At 35.0% G+C, this 21,126-nt stretch overlaps 3 protein-coding genes across 3 annotated transcripts; all 3 read left to right on the plus strand.

Annotated features, from left to right (window-relative positions):
* Positions 1 to 5,697: 5,697 nt before the first annotated feature.
* Positions 5,698 to 7,375, plus strand: LOC126691618 (60S ribosomal protein L36-2-like). Its single transcript, XM_050386663.1, has 4 exons — positions 5,698 to 5,864; positions 6,148 to 6,252; positions 6,457 to 6,656; positions 7,159 to 7,375. The coding sequence occupies exons 2-4, from the start codon at positions 6,151 to 6,153 to the stop codon at positions 7,187 to 7,189; spliced, it is 333 nt and encodes a 110-aa protein (XP_050242620.1). The 5' UTR covers positions 5,698 to 5,864; positions 6,148 to 6,150; the 3' UTR covers positions 7,190 to 7,375.
* A 4,427-nt stretch (positions 7,376 to 11,802) lies between these two features.
* Positions 11,803 to 13,991, plus strand: LOC126691610 (H/ACA ribonucleoprotein complex subunit 4-like). Its single transcript, XM_050386651.1, has one exon. It carries the CDS (start codon positions 12,011 to 12,013, stop codon positions 13,835 to 13,837), a length of 1,827 nt encoding a protein of 608 aa, XP_050242608.1. The 5' UTR covers positions 11,803 to 12,010; the 3' UTR covers positions 13,838 to 13,991.
* A 3,335-nt stretch (positions 13,992 to 17,326) lies between these two features.
* LOC126690763 (uncharacterized) lies at positions 17,327 to 18,274 on the plus strand. Its single transcript, XM_050385892.1, has one exon. The coding sequence runs from the start codon at positions 17,327 to 17,329 to the stop codon at positions 18,272 to 18,274; it is 948 nt and encodes a 315-aa protein (XP_050241849.1).
* Positions 18,275 to 21,126: the final 2,852 nt, after the last annotated feature.

Consider the following 21,126-nt stretch of genomic DNA (forward strand, 5'->3'; position numbering starts at 1 on the left):
ACTTTTATTTGTGGTAAAAAATTAATTTTCGCAGTGGGTTCAGATTAAAACTAATAATAATTTGTATATGCATAACATTTATAGAATGATGGAACTAAGTGGGCCCCTCCTTGTAACACAAATATATTTTTGCAAATTTACATAATTACTATAGCACAAATGTATTTTTGTACAACGATACATAGACTGGTGTGAGTGTATTTTGGGTTGATTGGAAAATTTTACACAAGTGGTGTTGCTATGCAAATGAATGTTTTATAAATTATTTAGATTGAGGACAGTGGTTTTTGGTCGAGGAATAGAGAGATGATTAGAGATTATAGTACAAAAATTTGATAAGGAAATAGTATTCTAATGAAATGTAGTATAAAATAAAGAATCTAATGTGGGGTATTTTAAAAAGTGAGTATATAAAAAAAAAAAAAAAAAAAAAAAAGTAGGTTATTATACTAAAATAAACAGAAATTTTTGCATGAGCTGATGCAAATGCCCTAATGTAGTAAGAAACAATGGTATTTTGTGTCTTTATCTTTATTAGTAGATGATTGCATTATAATGTATTACGAAATAATGACTTTGTGTTTTTTTTTTTTTTTAATAGTTTGTTAATACTAAATAGATGTGTAAAGACCAGATTCGAGACTCAGTCCAGGATGAATGGACTTAGGCCCAAAAAGCCAAAAATAATGAATTTGTAGAGAGTGGGTTAAAGAACTAGGCCCTAATAAATTTGATAACGGCTAGTATTGATGTAGAAAATGATTAAGCAAGAACAAAGAACATAAAACTGAATGAATTCACCGTCCGAGAAGGTAAGTTTTTATATAAATCAATTAAACAGAGTACAAGTGCAATTTAGATTGCTACAGTGTCTTTTCTCTATTCCCCCCCCCCCTCTATCAATGGAGGACCTCTTACATTATATAGGTCCCTCAAGATGATCTCGATCCTATATCTGTTGATTATTTGAGCCACTACTTAAGTGTCTGTCCCATCAGACACCCCCTCTGGTCTTCTGATAGTTGTGGTAGCCAAGCTAACACTGTTCAGGGGCTTCTCCACATAAATATGGCCAGAAAGTTAGCTGCAGGGCATTAAATACGGTGGCAGCAGCTTTCCTTTAGATATTTCCTAACTCTTATCCTACTTGTACGTTCATGAGGCACGTCCCTATCACTGGAGCTTCCTTGAAGGTCACCTTGACTTTTTAGGAGACATATTTGAGTTGTGCTTAGTCTATTCGAGGAGACATTCCTCCTCGGACTATCCTCCCATTCGTATTTCACTTATTAGATTCTAAGCTTGACTTTACCACCTCCATTTATTTGTCTTCAGATCACCATGCTCTCGGCCAGAGCCCAATGCCCAATATGTGGGCTGGGCCCTTGATCCTACAAGATGCTTATTTGAAATTTCATGATATTTTTTTTACTTATAATCTGGCTCCCTAACTCAAAATCCTAGGTCCATCCATGCCTTTATATATGTCTATATGTATTTACTATAATTTTAATCTTATTTTTTAAATAATTCAATAGTTACAACATTGAGGGGGATTTAAATTAGGGTTGTGTTTGGTTCGTCTGAAAATATTTTACAGTCTTGCGGGTGTTTGGGTGGACTAAAAAATATGATCAACCTGAAATCATTTTCCCTTTGACTATAAAATTGGATCAATTTTTGTGTAAAATGAACTACACTTCTATTTTCCTACATTTCATTGCCAGCCTTAAAACTAAAGAGAGAGAGAAAAGAGAGGAGACCTTGAACACAGATGAAATAGCATTAAGAGATCAAAGAGAAGCTGCCAAAAAACAAATTGGACCATTGTGACCCAGTCGAGAAAGCCACCCCTAAGCTAATTAGACCACTGATCTTGTCGTCACCTTGACCACGATCTTGTCATCGTCACCTTGATCACCCACCCAACAAGATCTTGTTGTTGTCTCTCAATCGAACCATCGATCATATTGCTTCTACAACTGGATTGAGCCATCGAGTGTTTGGTTGCTACTACTCTCTCTCTCTCATCTGGTTAATGAAGATTGATTTTTTTTTTTTTTGTTTATTTTGGTTTATATATTGATATTTTCTATTATAATATTTGTTTGGAAGCTAGAAAAATGTGAGAAACTAGTAAAAAGTGTGTTTTCTAGAGCATTTTCAAAATTACAACCAAACATTTGAAAATATTTTCTAAAACATTTTTCGAAATACAACCAAACACCTTAAATTATTTCATTTTCCAAAAAAAATATTTTCACTTGAAAATATTTTATACTCAGAAAACATTTTACATCGAGCCAAATACAACCCAATGCCAACTAATTGAACTATAAGGCTCTTAATCTAATTATTTTAAATCTAATTGCAATGTATGTATCACCTAACATATATTTTGAGAAGATTATAACTTAATTTATTTGATTATTTTCTATAAAAGTACTTAGAAGAATAAAAACATTAAAAACTTTTTGAAGGGTCAAGTATTTTTGTTACGGGTTACATGCATTTATTTTATAATAATTATATTGTTATATAATATGAAATAGAAAAGTTTATGAAATTGAGCTCTGGACTTTTTTTTTTGAGAAATAATTACAACATGCTGCTAACCCCGCAGCTCGAACCCTTTCCCTCTTAGATCTCCAAACACTTTGTACATGAAGAGGTGCTAATTTAGTTACAAGTCATTTGGCTGGGCTCTGGACTTGATTGCGTTGATCTACTTCATCAATTGCAAGCACTAAGATATCTTAACAATTATGAAAAAAAAAAGTGAGATATAAGAAACAACTTTTATTATTGTACTTGTTAGGCAGGTAAAAAAGAAAAGAAAAAAAGAGAGATGATAATTATATAAAAAATTTATAGGCGATCAACAACGAAGAAAAAGCTTCATATCAAATTATTGTTGGACAGCAAATATTCTTATTTGGACTTCTTCCTCTTCATAGTGTTTCATTCCAAGTTATCTTCCTCATTTTACTTTTTTTTTTTTAATTTTCTTTTTCTTTTTCTACTCCATTCTTTGGTCAATTAATACAGCTCAAAAGTAAAGGCAAACAAGGAAATGATTAATTAAAGATAAAACAAAAATAAAAAGTTTAAAGAAATTGTCAAATCAGGCAGGCATGCATGTTTTTAGTTGCTTTTATTTTTCCCCCTACCTTTTTCTTTTTGTTGGTCGAGGCATGCTTAACAAAACATTTTATCTAAAAGCAAATCACTGCCAAAATCATAGCTTAGGCATCATATTAATATAATAATGAAAAAACTGTAAATAGGAGAAACACCATAGTTTTAATAAGTCAAAAGTTTCTTAGTAATATTCCAAAAAGTACATAGTTTTTTTTTTTTTTTGAGAAGACAAAAATTATATAGTAATTAGTAAGTCCATTGTTTGCGCAGCTAAACTGCCTAAGTCAATATAGGCATATAGCGAGGGTTAACGAAAAAGTCATGCATTTACATTTGTATTGCAATCTTTTATTAAAAATGAGTTGATTTCCCTATGAATTTTCATATTAATAGTCCCAACATATTGGTGAGTTTACTTACTCTACCGATTTCCTTCATAGATATGGTGATTCTAATGAATCATTTGTGTGTTTAACTAGTAATTCCCCTTTAAACCAAAAAAAAGAAAAAGAAAAAAAGTAATTCTTAAGTGTTCAATCTGTTTTTCTTATATCTAAAATAAAAATAAATAAAAAAGAAAAGAAAACTCTAACGAAGGTCTTTATTTAAAAAAAAAAAAAAAGCCATAAGTTTTGTTTCCCTAACAAATTCACAAGTACATCAAGCCATTTGAATTTGTATAGCAATTTCATAGATAAAAGGCGAATGGCATTTTTTTTATTTTTTTGCTTTAAGCAATATGCTTGATAATGAACGACACATAGGATTTTGGTCATTGTAGGAGTGATATGATTTCGTGAAATTTGGTCTTGTTATGGGGGTGGCATGCATTATCATTGTTATTGGAAGGTGATGGCGATGGTGATGAGGAGAATTGTGTTGTAATGAGTAAGGATTCAACCATCCAAGAAAGAATCGAACCTTATGCCACCGAGAGGTAGGATGCCTTACACGTTGGTATATCAATTAGTTCAATACACTTTATTCCCGACACTTATATGTTAAAAAATTAAACCTATATATTTGGTCCAATAAACAATACCAAACTTAAGGATTTCAAATGATAGTATATTGGTAATGATATCTTTTGTGATGTCTTATATTTATAGTTTGAATCTCACCTCTTCTTCTCCCACTATCTACTTATATATAAAAAAAAAAATACCAATGGGAGGAACTAGGATCGTGATCAATGAATGAGAACTGAGTTGGAATGAAAACACCCAAAACCAAGGGGTCAGACATCTAGTGCATTCAAAATGATAGCTAGGTAGATCAAACATGGTTTAAAAAATCGGTTCAGACCAAACGATTTAATCAGGAACCAGTTCTAGTAAAAAGTGGGAAAATCAGTAGTTCAACAGATAAATGCACTTATTTTCGGTTCATTGACCATTTTATTTTTAAAATCATACAATTAACAAAAAGTTACCAATGCATTTCCATGAAAAGGAGAGCTAATTAAAGTAGCCATTTCGATCGCATGTCCAACATCCACAACTAGTGTTTTGCCTTTTTTTTTTACCAGCGTCTCTTGCACTGTTCATGGGACATGAACAGTGTATTAAGATAAATGAACAGTATTTAGGGGAGTGAACAGTAATCCAAAAATAATTTTTTTATTATTTTTAACAATAAATTTTCAGTTTTCAACAAAATAAATGGTATCTAAACACACCCAAATTCTTAAACATGCCATAAATCTAATTTGCATCGATGACATTCCCACCCACTCCTCCTGGCGATTGATGTGCTCGAGGTAATTTGATTGAACAAGAGACACATCACGAAAAAGATTGTCCAAAAGAGCCATGCCAGCTGATGATTAGACAATTTGCCTTGTCACTGCAACTCGAACTAATAGAATAAACTGGATGAACTAACCAACGTAAGGTCACTTTGAAAGCTAGGACCTTAAATGCCAAGCTTTTGGGATGAGCGAACTAAAAAGACAACCCCTCAATCAGAGGGCCAAGTTTGATGTACATAACCTACACCCATAATAAAAGCAATCCAGAGTGAAGATGGGAGCTATAATGAAGGAATGTGCACCCATAATAAGCCCATAAATGTAAGATTCCCAAGCCTATAAAAGGTACCAAAATTTGAGTGCATTATATCTCTTAAAAATTGACTCTTGATGAAATTTTCACCCACTTACATATTGAGAAACCCTTAAATCAGTACTTTTACTAGTACCACCCCAACCAATCTTTATTTTTTGTAGGTATCCCATTGATACTTCACCCATCTAACCACTGGTTCATCATTAAGAGCTATACATCCATCCATTATATTCTTATCAACCACAACTTCTCATGAATTTTACAAAATGGGAAGAGTAGGAGTTCTTTTAATTAAAATAATACTTAAAAAAAAAAAAAAAGAGTCCATGGGCTGTACTTTTTGCTTTAGCCCATTGGGCCAGTCAAAGCCCACGTAGATGGTAGATTTTAAGTCTAGATTTTGTCCCACAAAATGATACAAATTGCAGCCCAATTCAGTCTCATAAAGCAAAACTCCTAAATAGCAAGTGCACGAAAACCCAAGCCCAAAAAACATAGGAAGGGCTTCCAAAACTACGTAGTTTTTAATAAACCGCGTGTCTTTGGAGCTCATAAAACACAAAGCATTAGGGTTTTTTCTGCGTGTGGATTCTTGGTGGCTCTCTCTCCCAACTAGCAGCTGCTGAAATCTAGGGTTTGGTCCAAACAGAGCCAAAGGTATGATCAAATCAAAGCTACCCAGAATTTATTTATCACTCTGAATCGCTATGACACTGTGTGTTGGTGTTCTTGATTTTTGTCTAAGTTTTTAGCATCCTATTAGTACTGTTACAAAACTTGCAGTTCAGAAGCAATAGAAAGTAGAAACCATAATCAAATATATATAAAACCCATTTAGTTAATAGGTTTTTTGTTTTCATTTTCATGTTTTCTTTTGCGCTTTCTTTGTTGTTGAAAACGTAGGAGAACATGGTGTTGAATTCTGTAATGCTATGTGTAGGTAATGGCTCCTCTACCAGTCAAAAGTGGTCTGTCTGTTGGACAGAACAAAGGGCACATTGTCACCAGGCGTGAATTGGCTCCTCGCCCATCTGACCGAAAAGGGGTATGCATTTTTTGATTAATAGAGATTTTCAAATTGTTGATTATAGAAATAAATGGGTTTATTTGAATCATATATCTTGTGAGTTAGTGCCAAATGCATTGAATAGGTTGCTCTATAATTTTGTTTCTTATTATACGGGTTGATTGTATGGATATTTTGGTGTGAAAATGTGATAATTTGTTGATTTGGGATTTTGATTTGAAGAAAACTAGCAAGAGGGTGCTCTTTGTGAGGAATCTTATTAGGGAAGTTGCGGGTTTAGCTCCATATGAGAAGAGGATCACTGAGCTTTTGAAGGTGGGCAAGGATAAGCGTGCTCTGAAAGTGGCTAAGAGAAAGTTGGGTACCCACAAGAGGGCAAAGAGGAAGAGAGAGGAGATGTCCAATGTTCTTCGCAAGATGAGGTGAGCTGTTCATTCTGCCCTTCTCTTACCTTTTTCTGGATTTGTTTGTTCTGGCTTGCTTTGTAACTTTTTCAATGTGGCTGTATTTGAGTTTAAGTCATATCTGCTTCTTATGTGAATCGCATTCAATGTATATTAGGAAGATAAGTGCAAAGAAATCTTAAGTTTACTGGGTCATTGAAATGATTGAATAAATCTAAAGTTGAATTCAGCATTTGTGATCTAAATTTAAATAAATTTAGAATTTTATACAAAATTGATCTGGTACTGGTAGCATAGCCTTTGCTATTCAGGATTTAAATAGTCTGTTTCCATGGTGATTGTTGCTTCGGCCATGATTGGGATAGTAGTCAATTTTTAAATTTTCACTCTACATAATTGAAGATACTAGATTCAACTAGAAATTGATTGTTTGGTCATCCCATTGACATAGGTGGGCATTGATGGATTTTTTTATGGTGTTTTGTCTTGATGCATGGTTTCGGATTTTTGCCATGTGCAGGTCTGGTGGAGCTTCTGATAAGAAGAAATGAGGGAAGATCATAGCATTTGAAATTTTGACCTCATAAAGTGGCTGGAATTATTTTTGTAGCTCAATTACGCTGATTATTTTGATTATGCATTTTGCTAAAACCTCTATAAAGATAGTAGAATTTTGTAATTTTTGAAACCTTTGAGATCACTGGAATTTCTATTGCATCTAGTACTTGTTTGCCAGCTGTCTAAGATTGATCTGATTTATAAAGGGTGTTTGGATTATGTGCCTGAAGAAATCTTATGGCTTTGGAAGGATCACCATGCTACAAGGGTGAGTCTTAGATGTGAATGTCAAATTTTGGTGCCATTCATTATCGGCTTTGGTTTGGTTGTGTAAGCCTAGTCTATCTATATAGATGCTAGGTGTTGTCGTCTTTTACTATGATGATTATCATTCATTTGGAGGGGATAGGGGAGTGGAGGCTGCAGTGTTTTTTAAAGTGATTTTAATGCTTATGTAAAGGGTGGGCTGAGCTGTCTTCCCTTGTTTTGCCCCTGTGGGTTTTCCTTATCTTGAAGAATGGATGGGGCAGGGATGGGTTTTGCTTGGCCTGACACGAGCATGCGTGCACACGCACACATATGTCTATATATATTGTCATTTCAAAAACACTAGTCTCACCCTTTTATCTCTCATTATTGATGGTGATAAAATTCCTCTATCACCCACTGTCACCACCCCCCCCCCCACCCGGGGCGGGGTGCGGGGACGTGCTCTGCACAAGGTTTCTTGTCTCTACTGGAATAGGCATTAGGCACGCATGATCTTTGTTCTTACTTTATTCTGTTCTTACGTTGCAATCATTTTTGTTTATTCTGCTATTTTTTAACCTCTTCTGTGCTGAGTGATTGCAATATCATGCTCTTTTCATGTTAGCTACAACTCCAAAGTTTGGACTTCGGAGCCCTGGATATGTATGTGCTTTGATTATTTTGTGCCATGGAATCGCAATGGGTGCTGCTTAATTGGTGAATGCTTTGTTCATAGTCTTGCTTAATGCTTTTATGGAATGCAACGAAACAATTTAAATTGTACGTTTAGTTGTACAAAACAATCCAAATGTTGCTTCCTGAGAATGTTGATGCTACTTGTCCTCTACCCAAAAGTGCAAATCCTCCGTGTTGTTTAGCAAGATGTTAAACTCAGGTTTGGCAGAAATTTCAGAAATTTACAATTAAATAAAAATTATAGATTTCACTAACCAGACATATTCCAAATAGACTTGTTTAACAGATGAACATGAAGTGTTTTACATGAGGTTCTGCAGAAGTTAGGAATTCTACCTGATCTGGTATTCCCCTTATGGAGAACCTGTGATATGCACTTCTATTTCCGGTATCCTAGTAGCTTACTTTCTTTAGTTCTTGGGCGCTAAAACAAATTCACAACTTTTCGCGGCAAGTTGTTGTGACTGGTTGCATGTCACTTTCACATGGACCTGTTAATTTTTTTTCACCAATCTGAGAGAGGAGCGTTGTGACCAAAATTGTGCATTTTTTTTGCCCCTCATAGATTTTTTTGTATTTTTTTAGATTCAGTATCTCGTAACTTTTAAGAGTAAATCTGGTACTACCAACAATGGCACAAGCTAATTATACAACCATTTAAGTGATAGGTAACTATTCTGACATTTTAGAGCATCCACATTAGTGGATATAAACACTTGCAAAATACAAAAAGTAACCAATTTTACACATTTTATCTCAAAAATCTTTAACATCAGTCCTTCTAAAACTATGTATATTTACACATTTGCTACAATAACCGTGCATATATATACGATTTCAGTAGTTGCGTATCATATTATTTTATTAATTTCCCATTTCACTCCTTTTTTTCTCTCTCTTCTCCATCTGCAAAACCAACTCATACTTCTTCTCTCCCTCGTCATCTTCTTCTTTCTTTGATACACACAAACACACCCACACAGACAAACAAACATAGAGACGCACAAAACTCAAGACCCACCATCTCTCACTGTCTCACAGAACCTACAAGAGCACTACCATTAAAACACAGATCCCACCATCTACCCCACATTGTCCAACCATCACCACCCAACCACCACCACCATCACCCGTTAAAACAACCACCACCACTAAAACCCGTTAAAACAACGTCAAACCAAAATCCACAGAAAATCAACTCAAAATTAAACCATTAACTGAAAACCCATAAGGGGTGGAGATCTCTTTGAAATTCGTAACCCGTCTTTTCTCTCTGAATGCATGTGGAGCCAATGATTTCCTTATATTTCAATCATCTTCATCTTCTTCTTCTTCTTCTTCATCATCATCATCATCATCTTCTCTCTTCCCTGTAGCTTTCGAACTGTCAAAGAAAAAAAAGAGATGCAAAGATTTTGAGGGATGAGAGAGAAGCAGAGACTTTGTGGGTTAGGGGAAAGTGAGAGGTGGGGAGTTTGAGGGTTAGGGAAAAGTGAGAGGCAGAGACTTTGTGGATTAGGGAATAGAGAGAGGCAGAGAGTTTGAGGGTTAGGAGAAAGTAGAATAAAAAAAATATTATTTATACAAAATAAAGTGTATAATAGATAAACTGATGCGAGTATTTTGTAAAGATAAGTGTGTAAAATAGAAAAAGTATGTTTTTTCTTGCAAAATAGATTGAAATTATGCACCATCTAATGCGGTTTCTCTTAGAGTTGTAGCAAAAAATTGTTAACTAGTTTATGTTCTTAAACCACTCAACCTCAACTTTTAAGTACGCAGTGGCATGATTACATCATCTACTACTATGGAATTTGAGCTATTGAATATTTGTGTCCATTTTGGTGTGAGCTATGTCAGAGGAAAGATAAACAAGAGAAGATAACAAAAGTAACCTGATCGGATTGCAGGATTCCTTGAAATGCATATAGCATTCTAGCTTGTTATTATATATAGTATTGAGAATTTCGAATGTTATACAAAAACTCGTAATCAAAAGGATCAAAATATTAACTTTTCACCTTAAAGAATGAAAAGGTTAACAAATTTGACCCCGCTTCTAGATCAAGCTGGGAAAATGTTGACACTATAAAATAATAATCTTCAATCAAAGTATAAATAGACAATAAAGTATAATCAGGTAAAAATAATATTAAATTTATATTCACGATTTTAATGACAATGTTTCTATAATTAAATAAGTTATACAAATTTCAAGTTTCATATTATATATATATACAAGAATAAAAAAAAAAAAAAAAAAACTGATTGAATTGATTATTTTTATAAATATTCCTAGTTCAAATAAAATATAGGTCAACTCATGATTTTTATAGGTTAATCCATAATTTCATTTACCATGTCATTGGTGTAATAAATGAAGGTTGCATTTGATAGATTATGATCCTCCAAAGTTCTTAGTTTAATTCCACCATGAAGTTCCTAGGATACTATCCATTTATTTTGAAATGAGCTAATTGAATTTTACCATATTATTAATTATTTAAATAGAAACCAAAACAATGATAGTAAATTTTATTTTAAATTTTAATAATGTGGTAAAATCCTATCTACTCGTTTCAAAATGGATCAAGAGGATTTTGAGAACTTAATGGTAGAGTTAGTCTAAAAACTCTAAAAGGCCATTAATGAGATGGATTTGGATATATAAAAATAATAAAGACTAAATAACAGGAACAAAGTAGGATCCAATTAACTCAATTGATAAAATTTCTTATGATTAAATAAGAGATTCGAGATTTAATTTTCTCTTACACGAAAAACGATTGGTGTCTTATAAAGAACGCAAGCATCAAAAGCAGATTTCATAAGTTGAAACTCTTAAAAAAAAAAATTTGAAAAAAAATTCTTATACTTCTATTTAAATAATATTTCTAGTTTTTTTATTCAAAAAACCCCGTCTACACTAAAAACCGATTGAAGTTTGGTCTGATGATAAAGAATGTCATTATTAGAAGCAGATTTCATAATTTAGGAATTCATAATGTTTTCCATGAGTCTATGTTAAGGAATTACATTCTTGATTCTTCACATGTTTTGAGCTATGAGCCTCTTCAGACTAGAGATGATTTGTCATATGAAGAAGTTCCGATAGAGATTTTGGATCGTAAGGAGCAAGTGTTATGCAATAGAACAATATCTTGGGTAAAAGTACTTTGGAAGAATCATTAAGTGAAAGAGGCATATTGGGAGCGTGAGGATGATATGTTGTTGAAATACCTAAGCCTTTTTCAGAATCAAGGTACGTAAAATTTCAAGGACGAAATTTTATAAGAGGGGAAGAATGTAATGCCCCAGTCAGTCAGACAAAAAAAAAAAAAAAAATCTATAGGTACTTTGAGACGTCTTTCTCATGCTTTGGATCCTTTGGGGTTTGCGGCGTGACGGTTAAAACTCTAAAAAAAAAAATAAGAAGAACAAAACTATAATTCATATAATTGTATTTAAATAATATTTCTAGTTTTTAATCCAAAAAAAAAAAAAAGTTTCAGTCTTCCCAAGTCCTAACTGGAGGTGGGCTTTACATGGGCCAGGGTTATCTTGAGTCACCAATCAAAGTTTTTGAGCTTCGGCTAAACTATCAACCCGACCCAATCCTCCAATTTGAAAGTTGAAACCCTAGCTCGTCATCCCCATCCCGATATTATACAGAAAGAAAGAGAAGAGAGGCCTCTCTAGTCTCTAGTCTCTATCAGTACTATTAGTCCCAAACCCCAAAAACCCCTATAAAGCCTCATTTTTCACTAAAACCCTAGAAACCCTCATTTTCTCTCACACTCACATTAACACAAACACACACACACACAGTCACACACACACAGCAACCACCGAACCAAACCCCAAAAACCATGTCCGAGGTAGAGCTTTCACGGTCGGAGAAGAAAAAGAAGAAGCACAAGTCCAAAGACGAAACCCCAATAATCTTACCAGAACCACTAGCTCCACTCGACGATGTTCCCGACAACAACAAGGACTTCGTGATCAAACCCCAGAGCTTCACTCCTTCCATCGACACCTCACAGTGGCCGATCCTCCTCAAAAACTACGACCGCCTCAACGTGCGAACCGGACACTACACTCCTCTTCCCTCCGGTTACTCTCCTCTCAAGCGCCCTCTCGATCAGTATATCAAGTATGGTGTTCTCAACCTTGATAAACCCGCTAACCCTTCTTCTCACGAAGTTGTTGCTTGGATTAAACGTATTCTCAAGGTTGAGAAAACCGGTCACAGTGGTACTTTGGATCCCAAAGTCACTGGAAATCTTATTGTTTGTATTGATAGAGCTACTAGGCTTGTTAAATCCCAACAGGGTGCTGGGAAGGAGTATGTTTGTGTTGCTAGATTGCATTCTGCTGTGCCTGATGTGTCTAAGGTGGCCCGGGCGCTTGAGACGCTTACTGGGGCCGTGTTTCAGCGGCCCCCTTTGATTTCCGCTGTGAAAAGGCAGCTTAGGATTAGGACTATTTATGAAAGTAAGCTTCTTGAGTATGACTCAGATAAGCATTTGGTTGTTTTTTGGATTTCTTGTGAGGCTGGGACTTATGTGAGGACTATGTGTGTGCATTTGGGTTTGATTCTTGGGGTTGGGGGGCATATGCAGGAGTTGAGGAGAGTGAGGTCTGGGATTTCGGGGGAGAAGGATAATATGGTAACGATGCACGATGTGATGGATGCACAATGGGTTTATGAGAATTACAGGGATGAGACTTATCTGAGGAGGGTTATTATGCCACTTGAAGTGCTTTTGACGAGTTATAAGAGGTTGGTTGTGAAGGATTCGGCTGTCAATGCTATTTGTTATGGTGCCAAGTTGATGATTCCTGGATTGTTGAGGTTTGAGAATGATATTGAGGTTGGGGAGGAAGTGGTGCTTATGACTACTAAAGGAGAAGCAATTGCATTGGGGATTGCGGAAATGACTACTGCTGTGATGGCTACTTGTGATCATGGTGTGGTGGCAAAGATTAAGAGGGTGGTGATGGATCGGGATATCTACCCAAGGAAATGGGGGTTGGGGCCGAGGGCGTCGATGAAGAAGAAGTTGATTGCAGAGGGGAAGTTGGATAAGCATGGGAAGCCGATTGATAATACACCTCAGGAGTGGGCAAGGAATCTAGTTTTACCAGCTGGTGGTGATTCTGTGGTTGCAGGGCTTGCTGCCACTACTGAACCTGCTTTAGTGGAGAAAGTAAAGAAAGAGAAGATTACAAGTAAGGATGATGAAAATGGGGAAGGGCGAAAGCGGAAGTTGGATGAAAGCACTGATGGCCCTGCTCCTGTATCTTCCAAGAAAGCTAAAGTTGCCGAGGTCCAAGAAGTTGAGAAGGAAGAGAGCGTGAAGGTTAAGAAGATCAAGGAAGAGGATGTGGATGTTGAAGTTGGAAAGAAAGAGAAGAAGAAAAAGAAAAAGGACAAAGAGGACGGTAATGCGGAGCCTTTAGGTGATGAGAAGGCTGTGAAGAAGAAGAAGAAAAAGGAGCATAAAGATAAGGCTGAAGCTGGTTCTCCTGAAGCAGAGAAGTCTGAGAAGAAGAAAAAGAAGAAAAAGAGCAAAGAGGCTGAGGATGGTGATGCAGCTTTGCCCACTGGCATTGCTAATGGTGATGGTGAGGCTGATTTGAGTGAGAAGAAGAAAAAGAAGAAGAAGAAGAATAAAGATGCAGATGAAGAATAGGTGGAAGAAATGAATGTATGACCATCTGTCTCCCATCTTATCTGTAATGAGTATTTTTATTATAGTTTTTGTAACTCTTTTATGCATTTCCAAGACCTAATTTCCACAGTTTAGCTTTGAGGCTGTTTTCTCTATCTAATTTTGGTTTTGTTAATTCTTCATTATTTAAATATATGTCAAATTTTCCCCCCTAACTAGGAACGTATGCCAATTTTTCCTGGTTTAGTCTCTACAAATGGGCATGTCTAGTCGAAATGTATGCTCATATGGTTTCAAATTAGCTTTTGTATGGATGCAATTGGAATGTATTTGAAATGAAAAATAAGTTGGATTTTTGTGGCTCTAAGATTGATTGGCTTATCTAGTCAGCAAGTGTCGGTTGCCATTGGGAATGTTTTCTTTGAGTCAAGGCATCTATACCCCCTTATGTATTCTGGTTAATAATCTTTCCTGGCCTTAAAGAATGAGGAAACTCAAATGGATGCTCACTCTCTGGATTGAAATTTGTTAGTGCCTGCATAAAGTGCTGCCGAGTTTGCTGATTTTTGCAGTTGATTTTTGGTATGGAGTGAATTTGTAACATCATAACATGTGGTCTTCTATGTGAGAGCTTATTTCTAATTCGTCTTTGATCTCGATGAAATTTGGTTTCCTCCATTTTATTTACTCTGTGGGACATCTGAGCTAGCTAAGAAATGCCTTCTCTCTACTAGTGGAGTCTTGATTCTAAAGTCATGAACATAGAAGGGAGAAGAGCAGAAACAGGAGAGAGGTATATGGACCCTGGCTGATGTAGGAAAATTTAAGCCCAAAATAAAAAAAGACACTCATTGGTTTATTGTCTTTAATCTCTCTATGTTATGTTAAATTTATAGTTGTCTACTTGTCTTCAATATTTTATAAGGTCATGTGAGTATATGAATTTTAATGAAGTTGGATGGCTAGGATTTAATTCTTATATGTAAGATGAAAGCTCAGGATTCTAGGATTATTAAAGGCTATTATAAATAAGCCTCTTTTGGGTCATTGTATGAAGCCTTTTCTAATCTATTTTATGGAGTTTCAAACTTGAATAATTTTTTGAGCTCTTTGAGCCTAGAAATTGATATTTGATTGTTCCAATTTCAATCCAATTATCTTTTTCTTAGTTTTAATTGTGTTTGTTGTTCGAATTTCTTCTCAAAACATCAGACTTTCATGAGTCATGGCATGGGACAGCTTCTAGGGAAGTTGTGTGAAGAAATGATTCTTAGAATTTGAATATTAGATTATGCCATGAGCTCTTTCATCTGACTTCACACCTCTTTCTACCTTTTTGGTAAGATGAACTTCCCAGTACTAGTTGGAGACTTGTGTGCTGTTTCAACTTGATTAGCTTTAACTTTATCTTCTTAACTTTTTTATTTTTTATTTTTTTTCCTGCAAATTATGTTACTAATGATTGCAAAATTTGCTTGGTTGCATTTGTACTTATAAAAAAAAGAAAAAAGAAGCAGCTTGTTTTCATTTGTAATTTCGCATCAAATACCTTGAGTGAGTTCAAATTGTTTTGTGAATATAGGCAATCCCTCTTCAAATCACATTTTCTCTTACATGTTAGTTCCTTTTGCCCATAGCTTGACCCCAACCTTTAACTTCCTTCTGCAATGCCTTCCCTTTCTTGCAAAGTGAACTGAGCAAACCAATAAATGACATTAGAGAGGACTAGACCTTAAGATTTAAAGGAAGATGGGGAATAAAGACAGGCTGAGCATTTTAATGCTGCATGGTCCACTGCCATTGTTGATGGTGCTGGTGATGGTGTTGCTTATATTAGCAAGAAGAAACAAGAATAAAGATGCAGAAGAAGAATAAATGAAAGGATTTTGATATTGGTTTTCAATTGGCGGAACTCTTAAATATGCTGTGTTTCTTACAATCTGCAATGAGTACTGCATGGTTTCTGTAACATTCTGGAGACCTACTTTTTGGTATTTAGCTCTGCGTAGTAGGCTGTTTTCTCCCTTTAATTTGATGTTGTTAATTTATTATAATCAGCATTTATTTTGGGACTTATTTTTTATCAAGGAAGGTTTGATTACTCTTTCTAGTAACACGTGTGATATCTGCTACAAAATTTAGTTTATAGTTTGGGCACTTTTATTTGATGTGTTTGTTTGGAAATAACTTGCCAAAGAATGGAAGTAGTTTGTGCTTGAAATGAGGAAAGATTAACTTTGGTTTTGTCTCCATGATTGATTAGCTTATCTAATTTGCTACCAGTGATCATTTGTCACTAGAATGTTAGCTTTGGGTTGAAGCATTTATATACTCAATATATGCTGGATAATAATCTTGTTGGCTCTTAAAAAAGAGCAAGGAAGCTCAAATGGGTGCTCCTCCATAGGGCCAGTTGGGCTTTGGTATTGCTTGCATAGAAGGGGACTGGCAAGTTTGCCAATCTTTGTTTATGGTTCTGGGTAGTTGTAAGTTAAAACCTTAAACTGTACTGTTTCATGATCTTCTCGAAATACAGTTTCTAGCATCCTTTTATTTATTGTGTTGGGTATCTGATCTAATGGTACAGCAGTGCATTATATAATCAAGGGTAAATTCTAATAAATTACCCTAAGATTTGGGCTGATACTAGATTCAAGATTTTTAAAAAATGACCAACTTGGTTCCTGAACACAGGGGAACAGGTAAGGGAGAAACAGAGGAATGCCCATGACCCTCGAGTCCATATATGGGACTGTCTTTAGTGAAGGTGTGTCTGCATGATCGCTTTTTTAAAGTTTGCATTCTCAATCTAACTAAAAATAAAAAAGTTTGCATTCTCAATTGTGCAACCCAAAGTCTAATTCTGGCTCGTTCCTAACACCCATTGCTTGGTCGTCTTTATGTTGGCCTCTAAAGGAAGGAGGCTTGGGTTTTAGAAAATTCTGGGACTTTAATCAAGCTCTACTTTCCAAGTTAGCTTGGTGGATTCTTTTAGAGAAAGATTGTTTGTGTGTAAAAGTGCTCAGAGCAAAATACAAAGTTAGGGGCAATTGGCTAAACCATAAGACTGTGGGGTCTCCCTCCAAGATTTGGAGAAGCTTAGAAGGCACGGAATCTCTGCTTGTTGGAAGTGCGTGCATGTTGATAGGTAATGGAAACACAGTCAGAATATGTGAGGACCCTTGGATTCCAGATCTTCCTAATTTCATCTCGAGTCCAAGGGAGGGGACCGGTCCAGAATTGGCACTTATTTTTTCACAACTAGTCAACCAAGAAGGCTGGGATCTTACCAAAATAAGAAATACTTTTGATGAGACTACATCCTAGCTCATCCAAAAAATCCCCCTCTCACGGCTTGCTCCAAAAGATTGTTGGATGTGGATCTCCAATAACACAGGGAAGTTTTCGGTCAAGTTTGCTTATTGGTTAAGTAGAAACATTAGCCCTCCCATAAACCAAGATGCAACTTGTGGCCTCATTTGGAAGTCAAAAATCCATGAAAGGCTCAAAATGCACTTGTGGCATATTGTGGCAAATTGCTTACCTACTAAAGATCGTTTAGCCAGACTCTGTGATTTAGATGATGTCCTTTGCCCTCTTTGCAAGGATGCTGAAGAATCTAGCCTTCATCTCTTTATCTCTTGCCCCTTTACGAGAGCTGTGTGGTTTAATTCCCAATGGGGACTAAGGTTAGAAAATCTGAACTTAAACTCTCCTTCTCATCTTATTGGGGTCTTTCTTAATCCTCTCGCTGAAGGTAATATTGTGGGAGTTAAAAGGGATGAATTCTTATTGTTTGGGGCTATCATTTGCGAAGCCATTTGGAGGGCTAGAAACCAAGCTATCTTTGAAGGCAAAGAAACTAATCCAATTGAGCTATGCCAGAAAGTTGATAAGTCCATAGGTGAGCACAAAATGCCCATAGCAACTCATTCGGGCTTCCAATTGCTGAAACAAGTTCAAAGGTGGAAGAAACCACCCAGAGATTCAATCAAAATAAATGTTGATGCTGCTTTCAAAGATGATAAATCCTCCATTGCAGCGGTTGCTAGAGATTGGAGAGGTGAAGTGGTTTTTGCTTGTGCTAAGAGAGTATATTCCAACCTCCCTCTTCAGGCAGAAGCAAAAGCCATTAAATGGGCTTTAAGTTTAGCTAAAAGTATTGATGCAGCTACTATAATTGTGGAGAGTGACTCCAAAGGCTGTGTAGACGCTCTAGCTCCTTCTGGTAATCAGGTTCCCTGGAGAATTAGAGGTTTATGCAATGAAATTCTCAACTTGTTGTCACTTATTCCTGGCTGTCATGTCGCCTGGATCCCTAGGGGGGCAAATAAAGCAGCTCATTCTCTAGCTAAGTGGTCATTTGTGAATAATGTTTTTGGTTCTTTCAATGTAGGTTTCAGCCCTTCCTATTTTGAGCTTATCATTATGGATGATGCTCTTTTTTCCTCTTTGTAGTTCCTTTGTCTTGTGAATAAAATTTCTTGTTCATCAAAAAAAAAAAATTGTGCCATGACCTCTATCATTTGATCTCAAAACCATTCTTGTAAGATGGAACTTATCAATTCTAGTGGGAGATTTTGGAGTGCCCATAACTTGACTTGAAACTTGAGACCTCGTGTGCCCATAACTTGATCCGAAACTTTTAACTGTCACATCAATATGCCTTCATTCCTTGCAAAGCAAACGGATTAAATAAATGAAACGAGATAGAACCTAATCTTCCTTGCACAAAGACCGACCATGCTCATGTAGTAGCGGCTACTAGAAGCCCTCAAGCTTTGGCTACTGATAACTATGTTTAGAGCATGTGGAGAATTGGAGATAGAGGGGAAAGAGAGGGGAGAGTAGAGGGAAAGTGACACAGGAATATAGTGGCAGCAAATAAGGCCATTATTTTGAATGAATTTTCCCACACTTTTAGAAGATAATTTGAAGATTAATAGGTTATTTTGTCCAAGAAGTCAAATAACATTTGATTGGGGAATATTTAGCTTTTATGTTTTAGTTCTCCTTGGAAGACAAGTCATTTACTTTGTTATAGTTGCTATGAGTTAAGGTCTTAAAAATGTAATGTTTTTAAGTGCTAATTTTGTTCTCCCATGCTTAAAGGGTTGTTCTAAGCATTATGTAAGCCATTTGACTGAATTGAATAAAATCATATTATAGAGTGTTCTCAGAACTAGCCTTTGTGCTTTTCAGAAGATGGATTTCTTCTAAATTTACTCTTATCCCTTAGGTGGATTCTTTTGAGTGGCGAGTTTCGGTTTTTGTATCTCTTTAGGTAGTGATATTCTGTATCCCATTAAGTGGTGACTGGTGAGCCAATTTAGTTATGTATCCTTAGCTAAATTCCTTTAGGTAGTAATATCTATATCCCTTTGGGTTTGCTTTGGTGGTGAGCTTATTTATCATTTTAGTTTTTGAGTGTTTTCTTATTTCATATAACTAGAAAATATAAAAATATATACATCCACCTTGCCCTCATTTATCAAATAAGATAAATTTGGGTTACCTCATATGATTCCAGTATCAGAAAGGTAGTTGGAATATACTAAAATTTAGTACATTTTAGTCATGTTCTATTCTCTTCTTCTTTACTCTTCCCTCATTTTCTTTCATCTAAATATAGAAGAAAATGATTTTTTGTTCAAATAATAGTAAAAAAAGGATTCACTATCACTTCAAATAGTAGAATTTTTTTCATTCCTGAAGAAGGCAAGCAATGAATAGTTGTGTTATGCAACGCTTTGTTCTTCTTGAGTATGGTAGAAAGGAAGTTTAAACTTTTTTTTAAAAATTTTTTTTTTATTCAACTAAAGGTAATTTGCACTCTTCAAATTTAGGGCTAATTTTGATTTTTCACTTAAATTTTAAATTTTAAATTTGTACCTCTAATGTTTGGAAAATAGCTCTTCCGTCCATACTCACTGATTATGTATCTAGTAAGTGTCATATCAGCTCAAAATAACGTAATTATAATGTGTTCAAATTATGTTGTTTTGTTCATACACACATAAATAGAGTAAGTTTCCATATTGCTTTTTTAGTGGTACATCATTTTAATCCTGATGGTAAGGGGTCTTACACATAACATAGTCTGACATACTAAACTGTGAGTAGGCTTATTTGCAAAAAAAAAAACCACACAGTTTACATATCATAACATAAACAAAGTTATTCAAAATATAAATAATTTACTAAATAGGATAATATTTCAATACACAACATTTTTTTAATAAAATTATGTGGCTTGTTTAAATAATACAAATGGATTGTTTTATAAAATCGCCATATAGTAAGTTGGAGAAAATAGCTCCAAATTACTCATGAATGATCTCTTCAATCGCCATATCAAGATAGGAATTTGGAGGGAATTACATTTTACCTCTCTAAACTATACTTAAGATTATAGTTCGCACCATAAACTATGACATTTGTTACACTTTACACTCGGATGTAAAGTTTTCTGTTTACTTGGATGGAAAAGTATGACATTATATGAAAAGACCCATTTGCACCCTTCTCAATCCCTTAAAAATAAAGAAGAAATTATACTTTATCACTCTAAACTATACTCCTGATTATACTTTGCATCCTAAGCTCTAAATTTCCATCCAAGTTAATAGCAAATTTAATGTTGTAATGCAAAGTGTAACAAGAGTCATTGTTTATAGTGCAAAATGTACATTCGAAAAGTTTATGATGCTAATTGTAATTTAAGTTATAATTTAGGATGATAAAATATAACATTCTTGGAATTTGGAGTCAAACTTTTTCCATAATTATATGAGCATCAATTCTACTTAAAAGGCCCGCTAGATTAGCTCCCAAATCTAGTACTCCACTCACATCCTGATATGGGGGAAATGGCTAAATAACTTTAATTTTTAAACTATGTAACCAAACAACCCTCTTTTCAAAACCATCTAACAAAAATACCACTCTTTTGGAACTTGACATTGCTAATGTCGAGTTCCGATTGCAACTCAGTATTAGCAATGTCAAGTTTTATGCATATTTTTAAGTAGAATTTGACATTCTCTAATATTGAATTCTACACAAAATTTTCAAAAAAATTAAAGTGGCAAAATACACATAAAACTCCATTGCTTATATTGAGTTCTGCCTAGGACTCGATATTAACAATGTTGGATTCCAAAGTAGTAGTAGTATTTTACTATATAGTTTGAAAATGGGTTGTTTCGCTATATAATTTAAAAATTAAACTATTAAGCCATTTTTGCCTACTCTTTTTTTTTTTTGAGCAATTTTTTTTTTTTTTTTTTGCCTCCTCTTAAGGACATAAA

Source organism: Quercus robur, chromosome 7 (assembly GCF_932294415.1).
Source record: "Quercus robur chromosome 7, dhQueRobu3.1, whole genome shotgun sequence".
NCBI lineage: Eukaryota > Viridiplantae > Streptophyta > Magnoliopsida > Fagales > Fagaceae > Quercus > Quercus robur.